Raw genomic sequence first — 18,455 nt, 5'->3', positions numbered from 1 at the left:
GTTTTAAATTTTAAGAACTCTTTTCTTTTGAGAGGGGGACAAGTAGAGAATTTTATTTTTCCCTATTCAATTTTTTTTGTTGTTATTTCTGTAACAGCAAGTAGACTCTCCATTTAGGATACTATGGCCATTAATTCTACTTCAAGTTTAGTACAGAAGACACAATTATAGTTTAGATTTGTTTAAAATTTATATTCATAGTTTACATTTATCTAAATTTAATATTCATAGCTACTGAAATTGGAAACAAACGGAATTGCTATTGAATTAATCATATAGTCCTACAGCTTTTCTCTTCAAATTTTTCTCATTAGTAATGTCATGCCTGTCATGCAATTCTTACCTGGAAGTCAAAAGTCCAAGTGCCTCCAAAGGGTGAGAAAATTTCCATCTTCTCAAAATGGTATGCATTTCCGAAACAGTTGTTTCATCCCATCCAGGGGCACTACCCAGGACCAAAGGAAGGGAGCAATTTTCATTATTGCAGTAGAGGCGATAAAACCATAAGTATCTTCTCTTTTCCTCAGAGAGTCTGCAAAACCAGATTGGAAACTATAATTTACTGGAGTTTGCTACACTAACAAATGTTTGCTGTAAATACACAGTACAAAATGTTAGTCTAGTTCTTGGACTTTTATTTTAGTTTATTTTGGAAAACAAGTCCTTTATCTTTTGGGGACAGTTTGATAGGTTATTTTATCAGCTTATTTCCCACTAAATTTATTTTTTTATAGAAAAGTAAAATGAAATAAACTTCAGTTCAGATAATTCACATTTATTTTTCCTCACTCTTATGCTTGCCACTTTTTTAAAAAAGTCATTTTGGTTGGCAGAGTCTCTTTCTCTTTTAAGGCAGACCAAGTTTATCTGAATCCTGCAACATGTACTACTTAGAACAAAGTTGCTTAACCATTCACTTTCTTACATTCTTTATAAATTAACTTAGACCCAAGTGGGCCTGTGGAGAAATGGCCTATTTTGAAGACCATATTCCTTCATTTCAAAGTAAGTTTCAATCAGAGTTCAGAAAACTTTTTGCTCTGAACTCCAAAAACAAAGATCTCAATTTATCCCTGGATTCTGGCTTTAAATTCTCAGAGTTTGCTGGAAGTTTGGGGTTAAAATGCCAGTGAATAGGACTTCCTTAAGTGCTCAAGTGTTCCCCTCCGGAGAGTGGTCCCAACAGAAGATTTAAGTCTAGGACAAGGGCCATTGATTCACTGACAGTTTACCATGTTTTGCTTACACTCCAGCAAAAGCATTCAAGACCATGGTTCAGCTGAAGGACAGCATTTCTCACATGACAATGACAGCTTTTCAACACTGTCTCCTCCAAACTGATACTCTGTTGCTCAGCTTAAATTAACTAAAACTCCCAAGCAGGATAATAAGAATTATTGAAAGACTTTAAATATCAATATTTCTGTACAATTTCTTTTGAAGCCATCTTCATCTGCAAAGTGAAAGAACTGGGTTATAGAGGATGATTTTTGAGGTACATTTAGTCTCCTTTTCTGTTTTGTCACTACCTTCCTCACCAGAAAGCCCTAGAAGAAAAAATTCCATAACCAACTTATTTCTATGGTATAAAACAAGTTATATTTTCCTAACTGAATTCAGTTTTTCAATATTGAACAGTGATTTTTTCTCTTTTACCTTCTTTTATTGAAGCATAATTTACATAAAAGAGAATGCATGGCTTCAGTTAATTAAATTTTGCCAAATGCATACATCAAGTAAAAACTACACACTTTTCAAGATATAAAAGTTTTCTTATGCCACCAAAGGCAAGCACTAGTATGATTTCTTTCACTTTAGACTATTACCTATTTTCAAACTTCATATAAATGGAATCATAGAGTAAATATTCTTTTAGTTATAGCTTCTTTCACTCAGTATAATGTTTTTTAAATTACCCATATTGTTGAGTGTATCAGTAGTTTATTCCTTTTAATTAATGAGTACTTTTCCTTTGTATGAATATATCACAATTTGCTTATCCTTTTTCATATTTGATGGACATCTGTGTTGTTTCCTGTTTGGGGATATTATGAATAAAGCTGCTGAGAACATTTGTGTGCATGTGTTCATATGGGTGTATTTTTCATTTCCCCTAGAAAGTACCAAGGAGGGGAATGACTTGGTTGTATGTCACATTTTTGTTTAACTTTTGAAGAAACTGTCAAACTATTCTCTGAAGTAGTTGTAATATGTCACATTATCATGTGTAGGGTATGATAGAACCAACTGTACAGCATTCTTGCCCACACTTGATTTTTGCCCATTTAAAAATATTATCCGGGCTTCCCTGCTGGCGCAGTGGTTGAGAGTCCACCTGCTGATGCAGGGGACATGGGTTCATGCCCCGGTCCGGGAAGATCCCACATGCCGCGGAGATGGCCGCTGAGCCTGCACGTCCGGAGCCTGTGCTCCGCAACGGGAGAGGCCACAACAGTGAGAGGCCCGCGTACCGCAAAAAAAAAAAAAAAATTATCCAAGTCTTCAGAGTGTAATTAAAAGCATACTGATCATTTGAAAAGAAATTATACATTCTAACGGGTGTATAATTGTATCTTTATCACTAATTTGGGGAGGACTAGAACAGTGATCTTAACAAAAGGGGTTATTTTAATCAATGACATGATATATCCTTCCATTTACTGAGATTTTCTTTAATTTCTCTTAGCAAAGTTTTGTACTTTTTAATGTAGAGATGTTGATATTGTAAATAGAATTTTGAAAAATAAAATTTATTTTCTATTTTTTACTGGAATACAATTGCATTTTGCACATTAACCTCAAATGCTATGATCTTACATAATCACTCATATGAAAATAGAGTAAGTTTTATTTCTTTCTTTCCAACTTCTATACATTTAACACTTATTTATCTTGCCATAGTGCACTGGCTAGGATTTCCAGTACAACACTGAAGAGGAATATTTAGACAAATATCTTTGCTTTGTTCCCAGTTCAGGGGGAAAGCACTCATTCTTGCACCACTTAATACGAGGTTAACTCTAGATTTTTCCATAGATCTAGATTCAACTCAGGAGTTGAAGTCTGAGGAAGTTCCATTCTACTCCTTGTTTTGTGAGTTTTTATCATGAATGGGTGTTGAATTTTGTCAAATTTTTTTCCCAAATATTTCAAGATGGTATGATTTTCCTTGTATATCTTTTTCCATTCTTTTAACTATAATCAAGCTGAATTCTTATTTTAAAATATATGCCTGTAAACAGCATAAAGTTGGATATTACTTTTGTAATGTAGGCTAACAATTTCTGCCTTTTAATTGGGGTTTTTATTAATTTATATTTAACAGAATATTGACATGATTGGGTTTAAATCAACCATATTGTTATTAATTTTTTTGTCCAAACTATTTCTCCTTTTCTCCTGCTTTCTTTTGGATTTTTTTAAATTTAATTTTTGTCATCTTTTTGACTTTTAAATGTACTCTTAAAATTTGGGGGGTGTGCTTTCTTTCAAGATTATAATATTCTTTTTTAGCATATCACAGCCAACCACAATTAATGTTACACTACCTTATGTATAAGAATCTTAGAAAACTATGCTTTTATTTTTCTATTTCTCATTCTTATTGTAGTTGTTACACATTTTACTTTCATATATTGCAAACCCAGCTGTATATTGTGATTTTTGTTTAAACAATTATTTTTTTTAATAAATTAATAAATGTGTAAAAAATGTGTATTTTTATTATCTACCTATTTTCCCTTTGTGGTGCTTTTCATTTATTCTTGTAGATTTGAGTGTCCATCTACTTATCACTTCTTTTAGCATGAAATATTTTCTTTAAGATTTCTTATAGTATAGATGAGCTTATAACTAACTCAGCTGTGCTTAGTTGAAAATGTTTTAATTTTGCCTTAATTTTTGAAATGTAATTTTACTGGTTATAGAATTTTAAGTTGATGTATTTTCTTTTCCCCTTTCAAAATGCAAGATAATGTTATAATGTCTTTTGGCTTCCATTGCTTCTAATGAGAAATCCTCAGTTAATGAGTAATCTGCTGAATTATAGTTGTTCCCATGGATGCAATTTGTTGATTTTCTCTAATGTGTTAGAAAAAAATGTATCTTTATCTTTAGTTTTCAGAAATTTGACTATAATGTGCTAAGGTGGTGTGTGTGTGTGCACATGCACACATGCTTGGGATTTGCTAAGCTTCTTATATCTGTGGGTTGATTTTTTTTTAAATCAAACTTGTAAAATTTTGGCTATTATTTCTTTCAGTTTTTTTTTTTTTTTTACTTCAATCCCTCTCTTCTCTCCTGTGTGTCCAATACACACATATTATATTACCTGATATTGCCCCACAGGTCACAAGGCTCTATCACTATTTTCAGGTTTTGTTCTTTCTGTACTTCAACATGGATAATTTCTATGGCCCATTCTTCAAGATCACTGTTCTTTTTTTCTTCATTATGCAATCTATTAAGCTTTTCCAGTGATTTTTTTAAAAATTTAGATATTGTTTTTCAGTTCCTAAATTTCCATTTTTCTACTGAGACTTCATTTGTTCACTCATACATATCTTTTTATTTAAATCCATAAAAGTCTTTATAATAGTTTTAAAATATTTGGATCTGTTTCTGTAAACTGCTTTGCCCCATCTTGGACTATGGTTATATATTCCTAACTCTTCCTATGTCTAGCAATTATTGATTGTACACTAAACCTTTAAAATTCTGCATTTTGCTATCTTTTGAGTGTTGAATGTTTCAATTTTTTTAGTAGTCTGTTTAATTACTAGCAGAGCAGCTTGATCCTTTTGAGGCTTGTTTTTACGATTTGTTAGGCTAGGTCAAGTATACTCCTTAATCTTGGGCTAGAGCACACTTACTCCTAATATGCATCTTTCTGATTTCTTTATTGAATGCTGGGGTGTGGTGATCTTTCTCTATTATTACTAGTCAGAATTTCTATGTCTCCCAGCATTGGGCAACCTCTAGAATCTACATTTATTTCACATCTCCCTGTAGCAGTTCTTTAGCAATCCCTACGAAATCTCTATCTGCTCAAGAGTAGCTTAGTACTCAGCTAAATATATAAGGGGACACCAATACATATTTCTGTAGCTCCTAACCTGTACATCTTCCTTTTCTCTACTATTATGCTCTGTAAATTCCAGCTGCCTCAGCATCAATAAACTCCGATCTCTGCCTTTTTTTTTTTTTTTTTTAAATCTCAGCAAGACCTGCATGCTCTTCTTTAATTATACCTCCCAGATCTATGGTACAGAAAATGCCTCTGGGCTGAAAGTCACTTTATTCATGCGTTCACCTTAAGGCCTGTCTGTTCAATTTCTGAGAGCAGTTGTTTCATATGTATTTTTCTTGTGTCATATTTCTTTAATTCAGGAGGATTAGTCTAGTAATAGGTAATCTTCATGGCTAGAAGTGGAAGCATAATTTCTTTCATACCAAATTATTTTATACCTTATGTTCCAGGATTTTCTTTTTATCTGACATATTCTTTTAGCTGTCATCAAGAAGGTGTTTTTCTTATTTTTACAAATATTACAGGTACATTTTCATTGAATTTCATTGAGTCTGAACTTTCTGACTGATTACATTTGATCAATTTGAAAGAAGGAATAATTAAGTCACCAACTAAATGATAAAATGTGGTATTTTGAAAATGAATTTAATCTGTTTCTAACACAAGTTTTATCACATTGAAGGCTGGTCTCCATCTGTTTTCACAGTCCAGAATGAAATTGTACTCTACTGAGCACTGATAATTGTATTTGAGTGGGTGAAACAGAGGAAAATGTTACTTATTTTATAGTATAAGTTATTCTCTTAAATAGAAACTGAAGTATAAAACCAGTTAGAAATCACTGGGGTTAATTTAAAAACACAAACCTTTAATATTTAAAGGCAGTTACTGTGCTTATTATTTGTTGGTTTTGATATTTTTTTTGAATATTTTAAAATTTCAAAGTATAGTATCTTTTTATATATTAAAAATCTCTCATTACAAATATATTAGCCTCTGATATGTGACACACTTGTTAAATGCAAGGTTTTATATTTTTGATTAAGGAGTATAAAAAGATGCTTCACCTAGTTAAGATGACAATAGTCTAGTATAAGAGTCTTTCAACATTTTCAATCCTTAAGGTAATTTTTATACCAAATTCTATGCAAAGGAACTTTATTCATTATAACATTTATTTTACACATATTATTTATCAGGCACAGTGTAGAACACTGGAAATGTAGTGATAAACAAGACAGATAGGTTCCTTGTTCTCTCAGTTCTTACAAGCTAATAAGAAAAAAACACATTAATAAACAAGATGATAATAGATTCTGCTAAGTGTGATAACATAAAAGGTAATAAGATAGATTGTAAAGAGAGTAAAACTCCATTAGGTAGGGTGATCAAAGAAGGGCTCTTTGAGAAGATCACAATTAAGTGAAGACCTATAGGGTGAGATGATTCAGTCATGTGAAGAACTAGGAAGGAGTATTTCATGTAGAGGAAACACCAAATAAGAAGGCCTTGAGATGGGAGAGGGAATATAGCACATGTGAAGTATGTGAAGCAAACTGATGTCACTGGCTTGAAGTGAATGAGGAAAAGAGTAAGACAAGTTGAAATTAGAGATCAGGGGAGTAACAAGATTACCCAAAATGGAATGCTTGATCACATTCAACACCTCAGTCTGGACGGTCTCAAACTTATTCCTCCTCCAGAAAATGACTCTAACATCTGCCCAGTTCATCAATTCAAAAACCTTAGATTCTCCATTGACTTAACTTGATTCTTTGGTTTTTTAATTGACTTAACTCCTATTTACTAATAATCATGAAGTCATGTCTTCTCAACTTCCAAATATGCTCCAAATCTAGCCATTATTACCAATGTCCACTGCCATCTCCCTAGTTCTAGTGACCACGACCTCCTGCCTAAAATATTACATAAGCTACTCTGCTGTACTGCTTGCTTCCACTTACTTCCTCTCCAATCCATTCTTCAACTTGTAGTCAAAAGAATCACTCAAAAAGATTATTCAGATCACATGACTACCCCATTCAAAACCTTTAAATAATTTCTTATTCTTGGAATAAAATGCTTTATTATGTTATATATGTATATCACCACAAATATATGTGTGTGTATATATACACACACACACACACAAAGAGTTGCTTTCTTAGTTTTATGCTTTTTCCATGTTAGTAATGAGCACCATAAGCTGTGGCTTAGATATTACCAAATATTAAAGTCAAATAGTAATTACAAAGAGAGAATTAGTATTCTCTTATAATTCTTCCTGGTCTTTTTTTTTCCCCAGAGAATTACTGTTTGACAAAATTTAAGTATTCCTTAGTTACTAATTTAGTGCTATTAAAACATGATTTATGTCTGTTCTTTTTTAATCTGCCATTATAATTAAATTTTGCATTTTCCTGTTTAGTAGGACATTTTCCTGTCCTACTTGAAGGACTGAGCAGTTTTATCACTGTTAAATGCTGATCTGTATCAGTCTCTGCTTTGTTGTTTTGAACTGAATGATCTCCAATCCTTTTATTTTTCCTTTGACCAAACAAAGTTACTAAATGCCCCAAGGGGAAAAAAAATCTTTAAAAAACCATGAAAAATTACTAATTTATTTCCTAAACATCAGTTGATCATCCAACAGGCCTGATTTTAGGAAATGAACGGAGTTACGTGGGAAGGAAGGTTCACTCTTGAAAGATATGAGTGCTTCTAGTATGACTGCTGGTATCATGAACAGCAGGCAAAATTCCCTCCCAAGAACTGGGTCACTTACAGTAAGGGAGACTGTTTCTGTGAAAGTCTGGCAATATGTTTTAAACATTCTTTTGGTGGTTCTTCAAGATCACTTCTATTCTCTTCAGAATCAAATTTCATATATTCCCACTCAGTAGCTGGAAAATCAATCTGAAATAAATAAAATGGTTTGCCATGTATCAAACGCCTGAAAAATGCATTTTTAATTTAATGATTTCTATCTTAGATTTATAGAAACTAAAGTAAAATAAATACCCTATATTTTCTGTGCTTTTTATTATTTAAAAATAATTTTAAAAGAATCATTACAGTTTGGACTTGGTGTTTAAATATACATGATATTTGGCAAATCCTCAATTATTTATATAAATGGTATATAAATTAGTAGACTGTAACATTATCTTAGAAAAAATGAGAAAAATAATAACATATGAACTTTTCATACAGTTAAATGTTACATTTTTGTTTAGTGCTGAAATTACATCCTTTCCAATTTTCATTACTAAAATGTCTTTCTATTATTAAATGATGAAAATTATAGATGGTAATTATACTTTTTTCATATAATCACTTGATAAAATAAAAAGAGTTACTTTATGTTGGTCTCTACTATCTGAAATCTGTGAACCACTCTGTGGACATGATAGTGAAATCTTCTCTGGTAAAGATCTGTTTCACGAGTATAAAACCAAATAGAATATTTTTGCTGTGGCTCTATAGTTCAGCTTTATAGACAGAGCTAGAATGCAGGCCTTCTTTTTTCCTGGCTCAACATGCTTTCCACTAAACCATGTTTAAGTGATAATCTGATTCTAGTAAATAAAATAATAGTTAACAAAAAATACAGTTTCCAAGTATGTAAATGAGCTAAATATTTTACTGCCCAAAATATTTGCTTAAGAGTATCATATATTATTTTTCATTTTCATATTAGAAAATCTAAAGAATTTATTTTTCTCTGCTGAACTACCTTAGGTTGTGATCTCAGAGAAAATGGAAGAGTATTATAAGGTAGGGTGTGAGATGCAGTTTAATCTATTTGGGCTCTTATTTGAAAAAGTCAGCAATTTTATTCTGTAACCTTTGCAATTTGTTGCAAAATTTGTTTTTGGTATAAATTTGTTACAATTATAGTTACTATTCCAACATGAAAAAAGAACTAACAGAAGTGCTAAACCAAAGCAATATTATAGTAAATTTTGCCTCTTGACAGAAAGAGTAATCTTGATGCCTTGGAGAGAAGTGCCTGCAGTATTAGCATGTTACACTGTACTCTTTATGTATCCAAATGTTTTAAACACATAAAACAAAAATACTAGAAATAGTATTTAATGAGCTAATTCAATTTTATGTTGGTCCTAAGTAAAGGCAGGGTAGATGAGAAACTAAAGGTAATAGATGAGAATACAGTAGTAGATGAGAATACAGAAGCTCCCTGTGAACAATCCATAATAAATTCTTTGATATATTTCAATTATGAAAATTTTTTTTCATTTCTGATACATGAATGAGGCCCTATACAAACTTCATATCTTCATATATTATGAAGGCAAACAGTTACTGATTCTTGAGCCACTTATAGAAAAAATTAGGATTTTCCCCAATTGTTTCTTGTTCTAATTTTTCACAAAAGAGAAAATCACCCAAAGTATGTGTTAACGTATTTGCCCAAGAACTCTTTTTTTTTTTTTAACATCTTTATTGGAGTATAATTGTTTTACAATGGTGTGTTACTTTCTGCTTTATAACAAAGTGAATCAGCTATACATATACATATATCCCCATATATACTCCCTCTTGCATCTCCCTGCCATCTTCCCTATCCTACCCCTCTAGGTGGTCACAAATCACTGAGCTGATCCCCCTGTGCTATGTGGCTGCTTCCCACTAGCTATCTATTTTACATTTGGCATGACTCTTTTTGAATTATGGTTTTCTCAGGGTATATGCCCAGTAGTGGGATTGCTGAGTCGTATGGTAGTTCTATTTTTAGTTTTTTAAGGAAACTCCATACTGTTCACCATAGTGGCTGTATCAATTTACATTCCCACCAACAGTGCAAGAGGGTTCCCTTTTCTCCACACCCTCTCCAGCATTTATTGTTTGTAGATTTTTTGATGATGGCCATTCTGACTGGTGGGAGGTGACACCTCATTGTAGTTTTTTTTTTTTTTTTGGTATGCGGGCCTCTCACTGTTGTGGCCCCTCCGCGGGTTGTGTAGGCCTCCTTTGGAGGGGAGTGGTGCTTGTGTTCTGGTGGATAAGGCTGGATCTTGTGTTTCTGGTGGGCAGGACCACATACAGTGGTGTGTTTTGGGGTGTCTGTGACCTTATTATGATTTTAGGCAGCCTCTCTGCTAGTGGATGGGGTTGTGCTCCTGTCTTCCTAGTTGTTTGGGGTGTTCATCACTGTAGCTTGCTGGTCGTTGAGTGGAGCTGGGTCTTAGCGTTGAGATGGAGATCTCGCTGTTTGATATTAAGTGGAGTGCAGAGGTCTCTGGTGGACCAGTGTCCTGAACTTGGCTCTCACACCTAGAGGCACAGGCTTGACACCTAGCCAGAGCACCAAGACCCTGTCAGTCACACAGCTTGTTGTCCAAGCCACTAGAGTAGAAATGAGGTGGTAAGTGAAAAAGCAAAATGGCTTCTGCTAGCCCCACAGAGACTGCGATTGCTGTAGCGGGGCTGTGCTGCCACAGCTTGCAGTCCGCGGAGCAGTTGGAGTCACGAAGGCTTCCTGTGAGTCTGTTTGGGCCGCCCGGGTTGCCCGGGTTGCCTGCGTCATGGCTGCCAGTGCCACTCTGAGCACTCTGTTCAGCTGGCTTTCTGTTTTGCCGTGCGGCCGCTGCGTGCAGCTCGGGCTCACGGCTCCTCCGGCCCTGACAGTTTGCCGACTGCTGCCCTAGAATTCTTTTGAGTACTATGCATTATGGAGGAGGAAAAGGTAAACATTAACAATTAAAATAGGGTAAAATATGTATACAGCACCCCAAAGCTGTGTTTCAAGTTATTAATGGCAAACATGTGACTCTTCTCCTTCTGTGGTCGTAAGCCACTAAGTCTGGCCTTGGCCTCAGTCTTTTTTTTTAATGGAGTGCTCCAGGAGCATTCTTTTAATGTGTGCACTGCATGTGCCATGACACCTATTTGTCAAGTGTTGAAGATATACTCCTGTTTTCAAGCAAAAACAATTATGAGGCTCTTTCTTCTGGGGTACAGGCAAATACTCAGACCCAGTCATCCAAACTTCTAATTCATACCTCCTTAAACATTTGAGTATTAGCTTCTTGTGTTCCACTTATCCATCTTACTTTACTTCCTCCCTCATCCTTTTCCACTTACACTTGGCCACCACGGTTTCTACTGTGACTTCATGTCTTGGAATTCCTTGAAGGAGCTGCTGTGAATGTCCCTAGTGTCCATGATCCACAACCATGCCAATAAGGTGTCCATGGGCTTGCTCAGACCCCCATGATTCTTTCAGTTTGTTCAAAGAAATGCAGCCTGACTGTAGATGTAGTTTGGATATTATAAAGCACACAAATATTGGACCATAAGTTCTATGCAGTTCAAGGGAGGGAAGGATGCCTACTAACGAGATGGCAATTGCTGTGAGTCTCAAGGAAGGAGCTGTAAAAGAGGGACCCATATAGTGGTTCAGTAGTGAAGAGAAAAGAACCTATGCTACATTAGGGCACAAACTGTACTGTGGTCTAAGGACCAGGTACCAATAATAAGACTGTTGCCTCCACATGACATTGCTGATAATTAAGGATAAGCAGGTAATGAAATGTTAGGTAAAGGAAAATACTTTGCATGAATGAGGAGGTAAGAACTATGGTTTAAAGAGAAGGACTGCTCACACAAGAAGAAAAACTGAACATAGTGGTATCTATCAGAATTCCAACAAGCGGACCAAAGTGCTAAGTTTAGAAATATCTGTAGGTTTGATTATTGTAGTGATCAGAGGTATGGACACATATCAGTAATTTACAAATACTGTATTCCTGGTGCTATGCTAGATTCTGGGGATAAAACACTGTCAATGTCCTCAAAAATCAAGAAGTCAATGGGAAAGAAGTTCTTGAGAAAGAAATATAATGTAAATGTGTTGATAAAAATCTTATTGGCTATTATGTGAATATAGAGGAAGGGCACTTAACTCTGCTTGGAGTGGAAAGAGAGGAGGGGGTAAGAGAGAGATCCCTAGAGAAGGGTCCATGGATCCTAAAAGGTGAATAACAATTACAGACACTAAGCCTGAGAGATGGGCAGTAGATGGTGAAGGGAAGACGGTAGATACATTGCAGGCAGGGAATAGTATTCATAAATGCACATAAGGTAAAAGCAGGACAATGCATGTCAGAAACTATAACTCTTTCAGTGTTGCTGGAGCAACACTGTCAGTCAAGGAGTGGCAAGGGAAACAGTGGAGGGGGCTACGTTGTATTGCTCATCCTTAATTCTCTAGGTAGCGCTGAGTTCTTGAAGAGTATAAATGGGAGAGTGGCAGGTTCAGATTTACATATTAGAAGGATCACACTTGTGGATTTTGCATTACAGAATAACAAAACTAAAGCCAAGAAAAAAAACATCTAAACCGTTGTAACCTAGGAGGGAACTGTTGAACTAGGGCAGATGAGGTGGGGAATTGTGAGGACAGACGTGAGGAACACATGGAGATAAGTTGGCAAAATATAGTGTGGACTGAATATGAGTAGCGAGAAAGAAGGAGACAAGTGAAACAGCTCAGTGTATCTGGGGGCATGAACAGACATAAATAATTCAGGGAGTGAAAGCATTCTGAGAGGATGGTGAGCTCAGTTTGGGATGTGTTGTCTTTGAAGCTGTCTACAGAATATCCAGGTGAGAAGCTAGGCAGGCACGTGCTTATATTTGTCTGAAGCTTGTGGTGTAAAGGAGTCTGAACTAAAGATACAGACTTAGAAGTGAACCTGCAAGATACTGTAAATAAAACCTTAGGAATGAATGAGACCCAGTTATTCCACTGCTGGGTATACACCCAAGATAAATGAAAACATATGTTCACACACAAATTTGTATATGAATGTTCATAGCAGCACTATTCTTAATAGCCAAAAGGTGGAAACAATCTAAATGCATATCAACTAATAAGTGGATAAAGTGTGGTATAGCTATATAATGTAATATTATTCAACAATAAAAAAGAAATAAGTACTGATATATGCTACAAAGTGGATGAATTTTGAAACATTATGCTAAGTAAAAGAATCTAGCCACAAAAGAACACACATTGTATGATTCCATTTATGTGAAATGGGCAGAATAGGTGAATCTACAGAGACAGAAAGTACATTAGTAGTTGCTTAGAGTTGGGACTAGGAAGTGATAGCTAAAAGTTATGAGATTTCTTTATAAAAATGAAAATGCTCTAAAGTTGACATTGGTGAGATTAGTTGCACACATCTGTGAAAATACTAGAAAACACTGAATTGCACACTTTAAATGGGAGGATTGTACGGTATGTGAAGTATATCTCAATAAAGCTTTAATGAAATTCTCTCAGGGAGAATATATCTACCGAGAATAGCAATGGGCAGCAGATGGAATCCCTGAGAACTGGCAACAGTGGGGACTAGCAGAAGAAGAGGAGTCCGGAAAGAAGACAGAGAAAGAATAACCAGAGAGAGTGTGAAGAGAAACCTAGGCCAGCAACAGAGGGGAAGAGTGTTCTGTAATGGGGAAGAGACAGTGCCAAAAATTGCAGAGAGAGCGCTAGTATGAAGAGGAATGAGAACAAGCACTGGATTTGGCAACTAGAAATTAGCGGGTTGCCTGACAATAGTTCAGTGTGGTGAGGACAAATAAACCAAAATATAGTGAATTTAGACATGAATGAGAAGATGAGTAAGTAGAGAAACATAAAACAAAACAAGAGCAACATTAACTAAAACAGCTCTGTTCTTAGGGCTTAAATTATGAGTCACTCTACTAGATTGTATACAGAGAGAGGGAGGAAGTTGAGGGAGGTACAGGCTGATGGAATCATATAACAATTTGTCTCCATGTCTGAACTCAGATCTACTTCATTCTATCCACTGCTTCCAGTCAGCAGCACAGCATGAAAAAAACAAGACTGACTTGAAGGAATCAAGTTCTGTAACATATATCCCTTATCATACTGTGGTGGCAACAGTGTGGCAGTAATTGTCCATCTAATATAGACAGTCAGCAAAGTACAGACCTGAAAGAAGTTGGACAGGCATAGTACTGTACAATTCTTTCATTGCACGCAGGTGAAAATAGAAGGTTAAATGACTTGTTCACAGTCATAAAGTTTACTATTAAAGAGCTAAGACTAGACTCCAGATTTCCTAACTCTCAGCCTGACCTCTTTCCCTTGAGACCCACCCTGACTCCTTAACAACACTGGTGGCAGAACTTGCTTCTAATTTCCTTACCATCTCATAATCTTTAGGTTGAAAATTCTGCTCTAAATTTAGGTGTGTGTAATTAGAGTGGTGCTGGTTATTAAGGCTTTTAACTTTAATACCTTAGTAACTCCTATTTTATTTTGTATATTTCATCATCAAGTAAAAACATCTGAGACATTTCCCTCTATGTCTATACCATTTGAAATTATTTTGTAAAAGCAGATAATTTAACGTTTTTGCATACTGTTGAATTATTTCCATGCCCTCTCTCCTTTTTTTGTAAGATAAATTCTGTTATGGCTCCAGGTCTCTGCTTTGAAATCTATGCTGCTGTCGAATGCTCGAAACTTTGCTTCAGATTCCACTTCCAAGAACTGTGTTCCTAAAGCAGCTGTTCCCTTCATCTGAGAAGAATCAAGGCGAGTCTCATCTGATAGTCTCCCTTACATCCTCCACCCCACCGCTGCTGCTAAAGGCCCAGATACTCATAAATTCATATCCACAAAGCTCTGGCAATGGTCAGACTTGGAAGATTTTGGTTAAGCTCAGGTGGTTTGGATCTGGCCAGAAATAGTCTGATAAGAAATGCACTCATCCTCTCAAAGAAAGTAGCTATCCTGTTACGAGGAAACATCTGCTAATCAGTAAGCCATCAATGCTGAGTGTTAGGATGTTGTGCCGAGATCCACCCTGAACAACCACTCTTTTTTATCATCATGTCCATGGATTCGAAGTGGATCTTTGGCTACTGTCTGGTGGCGGGGGGGACATCCTCCATCCTTCAGAGTGAAAGCCACATTTTTATTAGTATTATTTTTCTTTACCGTTTTTTAACATCTTGCTGTCCATTTTGCTAAACTTTGTCCCTCACACCCCTCAATCCAAACCTGGCAATTTTACGTACCTCCGGACTGCACTAGTTCCCTCTAGTGTAGTGATCCTCACTGAAGGCAAATTTACCCCTAGAGATCATCTAACAATATTTCGAGGCATTTTTGATTGTCAGAACTGGGGAAGTGCTACTGGCACCTAGTGGGTAAAAGTCAAGGACGCTGCCAAGTATCCTACAATGCACAGGACAGTCCCCACAACAAACTTATCCTGTCTAAAATGTCAATAGTACCGAGGTTGAAAAATCCTGTTCTACAGAATGCTGCCCAGTTTTCCCGATGGAGATGGAAAGTCCATATTCCCTGCATTGCCATGTATGGGAGCGTCCATGCTTCAGGTATCTGATGAATCTTATCACTTATAATCATGAAAAAATGAGGAAAGTGAGAAAAAAAATTCTCTGAGTAGAAAGGACCAAAGCCTGGAATCATTAACCACCTTTCATTCATGATTACAAATAGCAGAAAGTAGAGAGCCTTTAAGGAAAAAGAAAGGATTTTTGTTTGCAGTTTCTCCCCCACTATCCAGGTAATTGCTAGTCATTTAGGAAACACACAACAAAAGAAATTTTAAGGAAACATGACACAATGAAGAGGCAGGTGTGAATAAGGTACCAAGTTAATAATATATACTAATGACTGTTTTTAGACAAAGGAAGAAAAATGAATACGTATAATGAGTAGATTCATGGCAACACTCCATCCCTCTCCTTCATGATTGTGTTTGACACAGAATGGCTTGAAATTGCTATTATGTAAGCTGAGAGAAAAGTGCTTTGAGAATACTGAATGCAAAATAAAAGCAATAGAGATTTTACAAATCCCAGAAGGCTGGAGAAAGAAAAGACTATTAAAATGTGTGATCCTGGAAGAAAATTGTTTCTGTAATTGACAACAAGCTACTTATCAACCAATACTTGCTGTGTGTACTTTAATCTCATAGCCTGACACTTACCTGCAGGGTCACTGGGGATGGCTGACTTACATCCCACACTCCTGGAGCTATCAGTTCTTTGGGAGGCTCACTCTGTAATGTTGTGCTGAATAACATAGACCTGAGAATTGATTTGCTGCAAAAGACAACACACACGGACAGGCAGAAGTCACTTCAAAAGGGAAGCTATTATTATCTATAAATTTCTTTTGGAGTATAAACATAATCAGCTATTTCAGTAGCTTCATTCAGTAGCTAGAAGATAAATACAATATTCCACAAGCCTAGGTACTGATTAGTGGTTCATTTCTAATATACTGTAGGCATGGCTATGTCCATAGACACCTAGATTTATTTTCCACCTAAGAAAATTGTTTCCACAATGGTTTCTAACAGGTAGCATTTACTCTTAATTTCCAACAATGTTGATTACAAGATGGGACCAGGAATCTCAAATTTATATTCTTAGAGTTATGACTCCCTTAAATCAATAAAGATGTTAACTCTTTTTTTTTTCATCTTTATTGGAGTATAATTGCTTTACAATGGTGTGTTAGTTTCTGCTTTATAAAAAAGTGAATCAGTTATACATATACATATATCCCCATATCTCTTCCCTCTTGCGTCTCCCTCCCTCCCACCCTCCCTATCCCACCCCTCCAGGCGGTCACAAAGCACCGAGCTGATCTCCCTGTGCTATGCGGCTGCTTCCCACTAGCTATCTACCTTACGTTTGGTAGTGTATATATGTCCATGCCTCTCTTTCGCTTTGTCACAGTTTACCCTTCCCCCTCCCCATATCCTCAAGTCCATTCTCTAGTAGGTCTGTGTCTTTATTCCTGTCTTACCCCTAGGTTCTTCATGACATTTTTTTTTTTTCTTAAGCACATTTTTTTGCTCCAGGGTGACTAAATTCCTTGGGCATCTTTAAAGATATGAGCTCTAAACTTATAGAATCAAAATAGTTGTGGGACTTCATAGAGGAAATGATTCTTTAAGCATAACTAGAAAGATTATTCATATTTTGAATATTTAAAACTATGCTGTAAATTACCATAGTAAATGAGAGTGAATACAGGAAAGACTTTAGACAGGAAGAATTCATGGATACTTTTAACAGCTTCAGTAACATCCAGATCCACAGAGGCTTATAGGAATTAAAAAACAAGCTACACCTGGCTTGTATATATGAATAAGATTATTGGTAAAATGTTCCATGATCAGTAAGAACAGTCTTTGATAAACAAACAAAATTAAAACTGTAGAACTTAAAGTCAATAAAATTAAGTTTATAAAGAACTTTAAAGTAAAGTAAGCCTCTTTGAAAATAACATAGAATTCTACCTTGCCATTTAATGGACAAATATGCAAAATATGAAGGAAAAAAATCCAACAAATAAAGTTGTTAAATCCTGAGTCTTCCTGAGGCTTGGCTTCTTTATTTTTCATATCTAAAGATATTGTTAAAAAGTATCTGCCCAAGGGATATATTTTAAACATTTTAAACATTTATAATTTTAAACATTACTGGGCCGATATCTTTATACAACCCAAGAATATTCTTTCAGCAGAATGAATTTTGAGTCATTTTTTTCCCCTTTGTTCTATTCCCTCCTCATCTGGAGAAAGTTTGTTTTGTTTTGTTTTGTTTTTTGGTATAACAATAGCAGGGACCAGTATTAGCAAGCTAAAAGTTAACTCAATAAGGTAAAGATTAGAAAATTATGACTGTGATTTTCTCTTTTACTTTTCAGAGTATATAACCTTGCCCTAAATGGTCTGAAGCATCCATCCTCTTGGGAAAAGTTTTGGCCTAGTTTCAGCCAGAATGCGAAAAGAAGGTCTAACACTAAGTTTGGAGGGCTCAGATGTTAATGTCCTCCACAGTATTTACAGAAAATTTTCCTATCCACAGTAGAATCAACAGGAGTGAGGAGGGAGGATGTGGCGTATTGGAAGGGGAATGTGACAAAAGAAAAAGCCACAACTTTCTGGCAATTTGAGATTGTGGGAAGCAGAAGACAGAGAAAGAGGGACAGAGTGAGTATGGTAGATAGAGGTATCCCAATTTCCCCCTCTTCTGCCTATAGGAAGACCCATGGGGAGGAGTGTTAGATAAGCGAGCATAGCCTAATGATGAGGGCAGACGGGACTCCATTCTGTACCTCAAGCTTCAGATCCTGGAAGAAAGTCACCTATTGAACTGCTCTTGTACCAACTTGTGGAGTGACCTTAAACTTAGGGCCATGTGACATACAGGCAAAAGGAACTCCTGCATTTAGCTTTATTGGGTCTTCTTTGGTTTCTGTACAGAAGAGATGGAGCCTAGGCACAGCTAAAGATATCTGTGTGAGGGTGTTTTCATAAAGGGGGTCACATGGTGGGGACAAAGGGCCTCTGTAATAAGGGCATCTGATTGA

The 18,455-nt window shown here is 35.8% G+C and overlaps 1 protein-coding gene across 11 annotated transcripts in view; it reads right to left on the bottom strand.

The window, feature by feature from the left end:
- The window catches only part of PIK3C2G (phosphatidylinositol-4-phosphate 3-kinase catalytic subunit type 2 gamma), a 365,719-nt gene that overhangs the window by 238,119 nt on the left and 109,145 nt on the right, over positions 1-18,455 (bottom strand). For 8 of the 11 annotated variants that reach the window (XM_033430304.2, XM_049695083.1, XM_049695079.1 and 5 more), the window contains 3 exons: positions 16,057-16,171; positions 7,815-7,945; positions 344-532 (listed from right to left, as the gene is read on the bottom strand). In XM_033430304.2, the coding sequence (XP_033286195.1) occupies positions 344-532; positions 7,815-7,945; positions 16,057-16,171 (435 nt within the window). The remainder of the gene's footprint in view (positions 1-343; positions 533-7,814; positions 7,946-16,056; positions 16,172-18,455) is intronic. The other 3 variants (XM_033430307.2, XM_033430308.2, XM_033430311.2) reach the window with 2 other exon arrangements.

This window comes from Orcinus orca, chromosome 11, assembly GCF_937001465.1.
Source record: "Orcinus orca chromosome 11, mOrcOrc1.1, whole genome shotgun sequence".
Taxonomy (NCBI): Eukaryota; Metazoa; Chordata; class Mammalia; order Artiodactyla; family Delphinidae; genus Orcinus; species Orcinus orca.
Note: the sequence above shows the minus strand (reverse complement) of the source record. Positions and strands in the feature narration are given on the sequence as shown.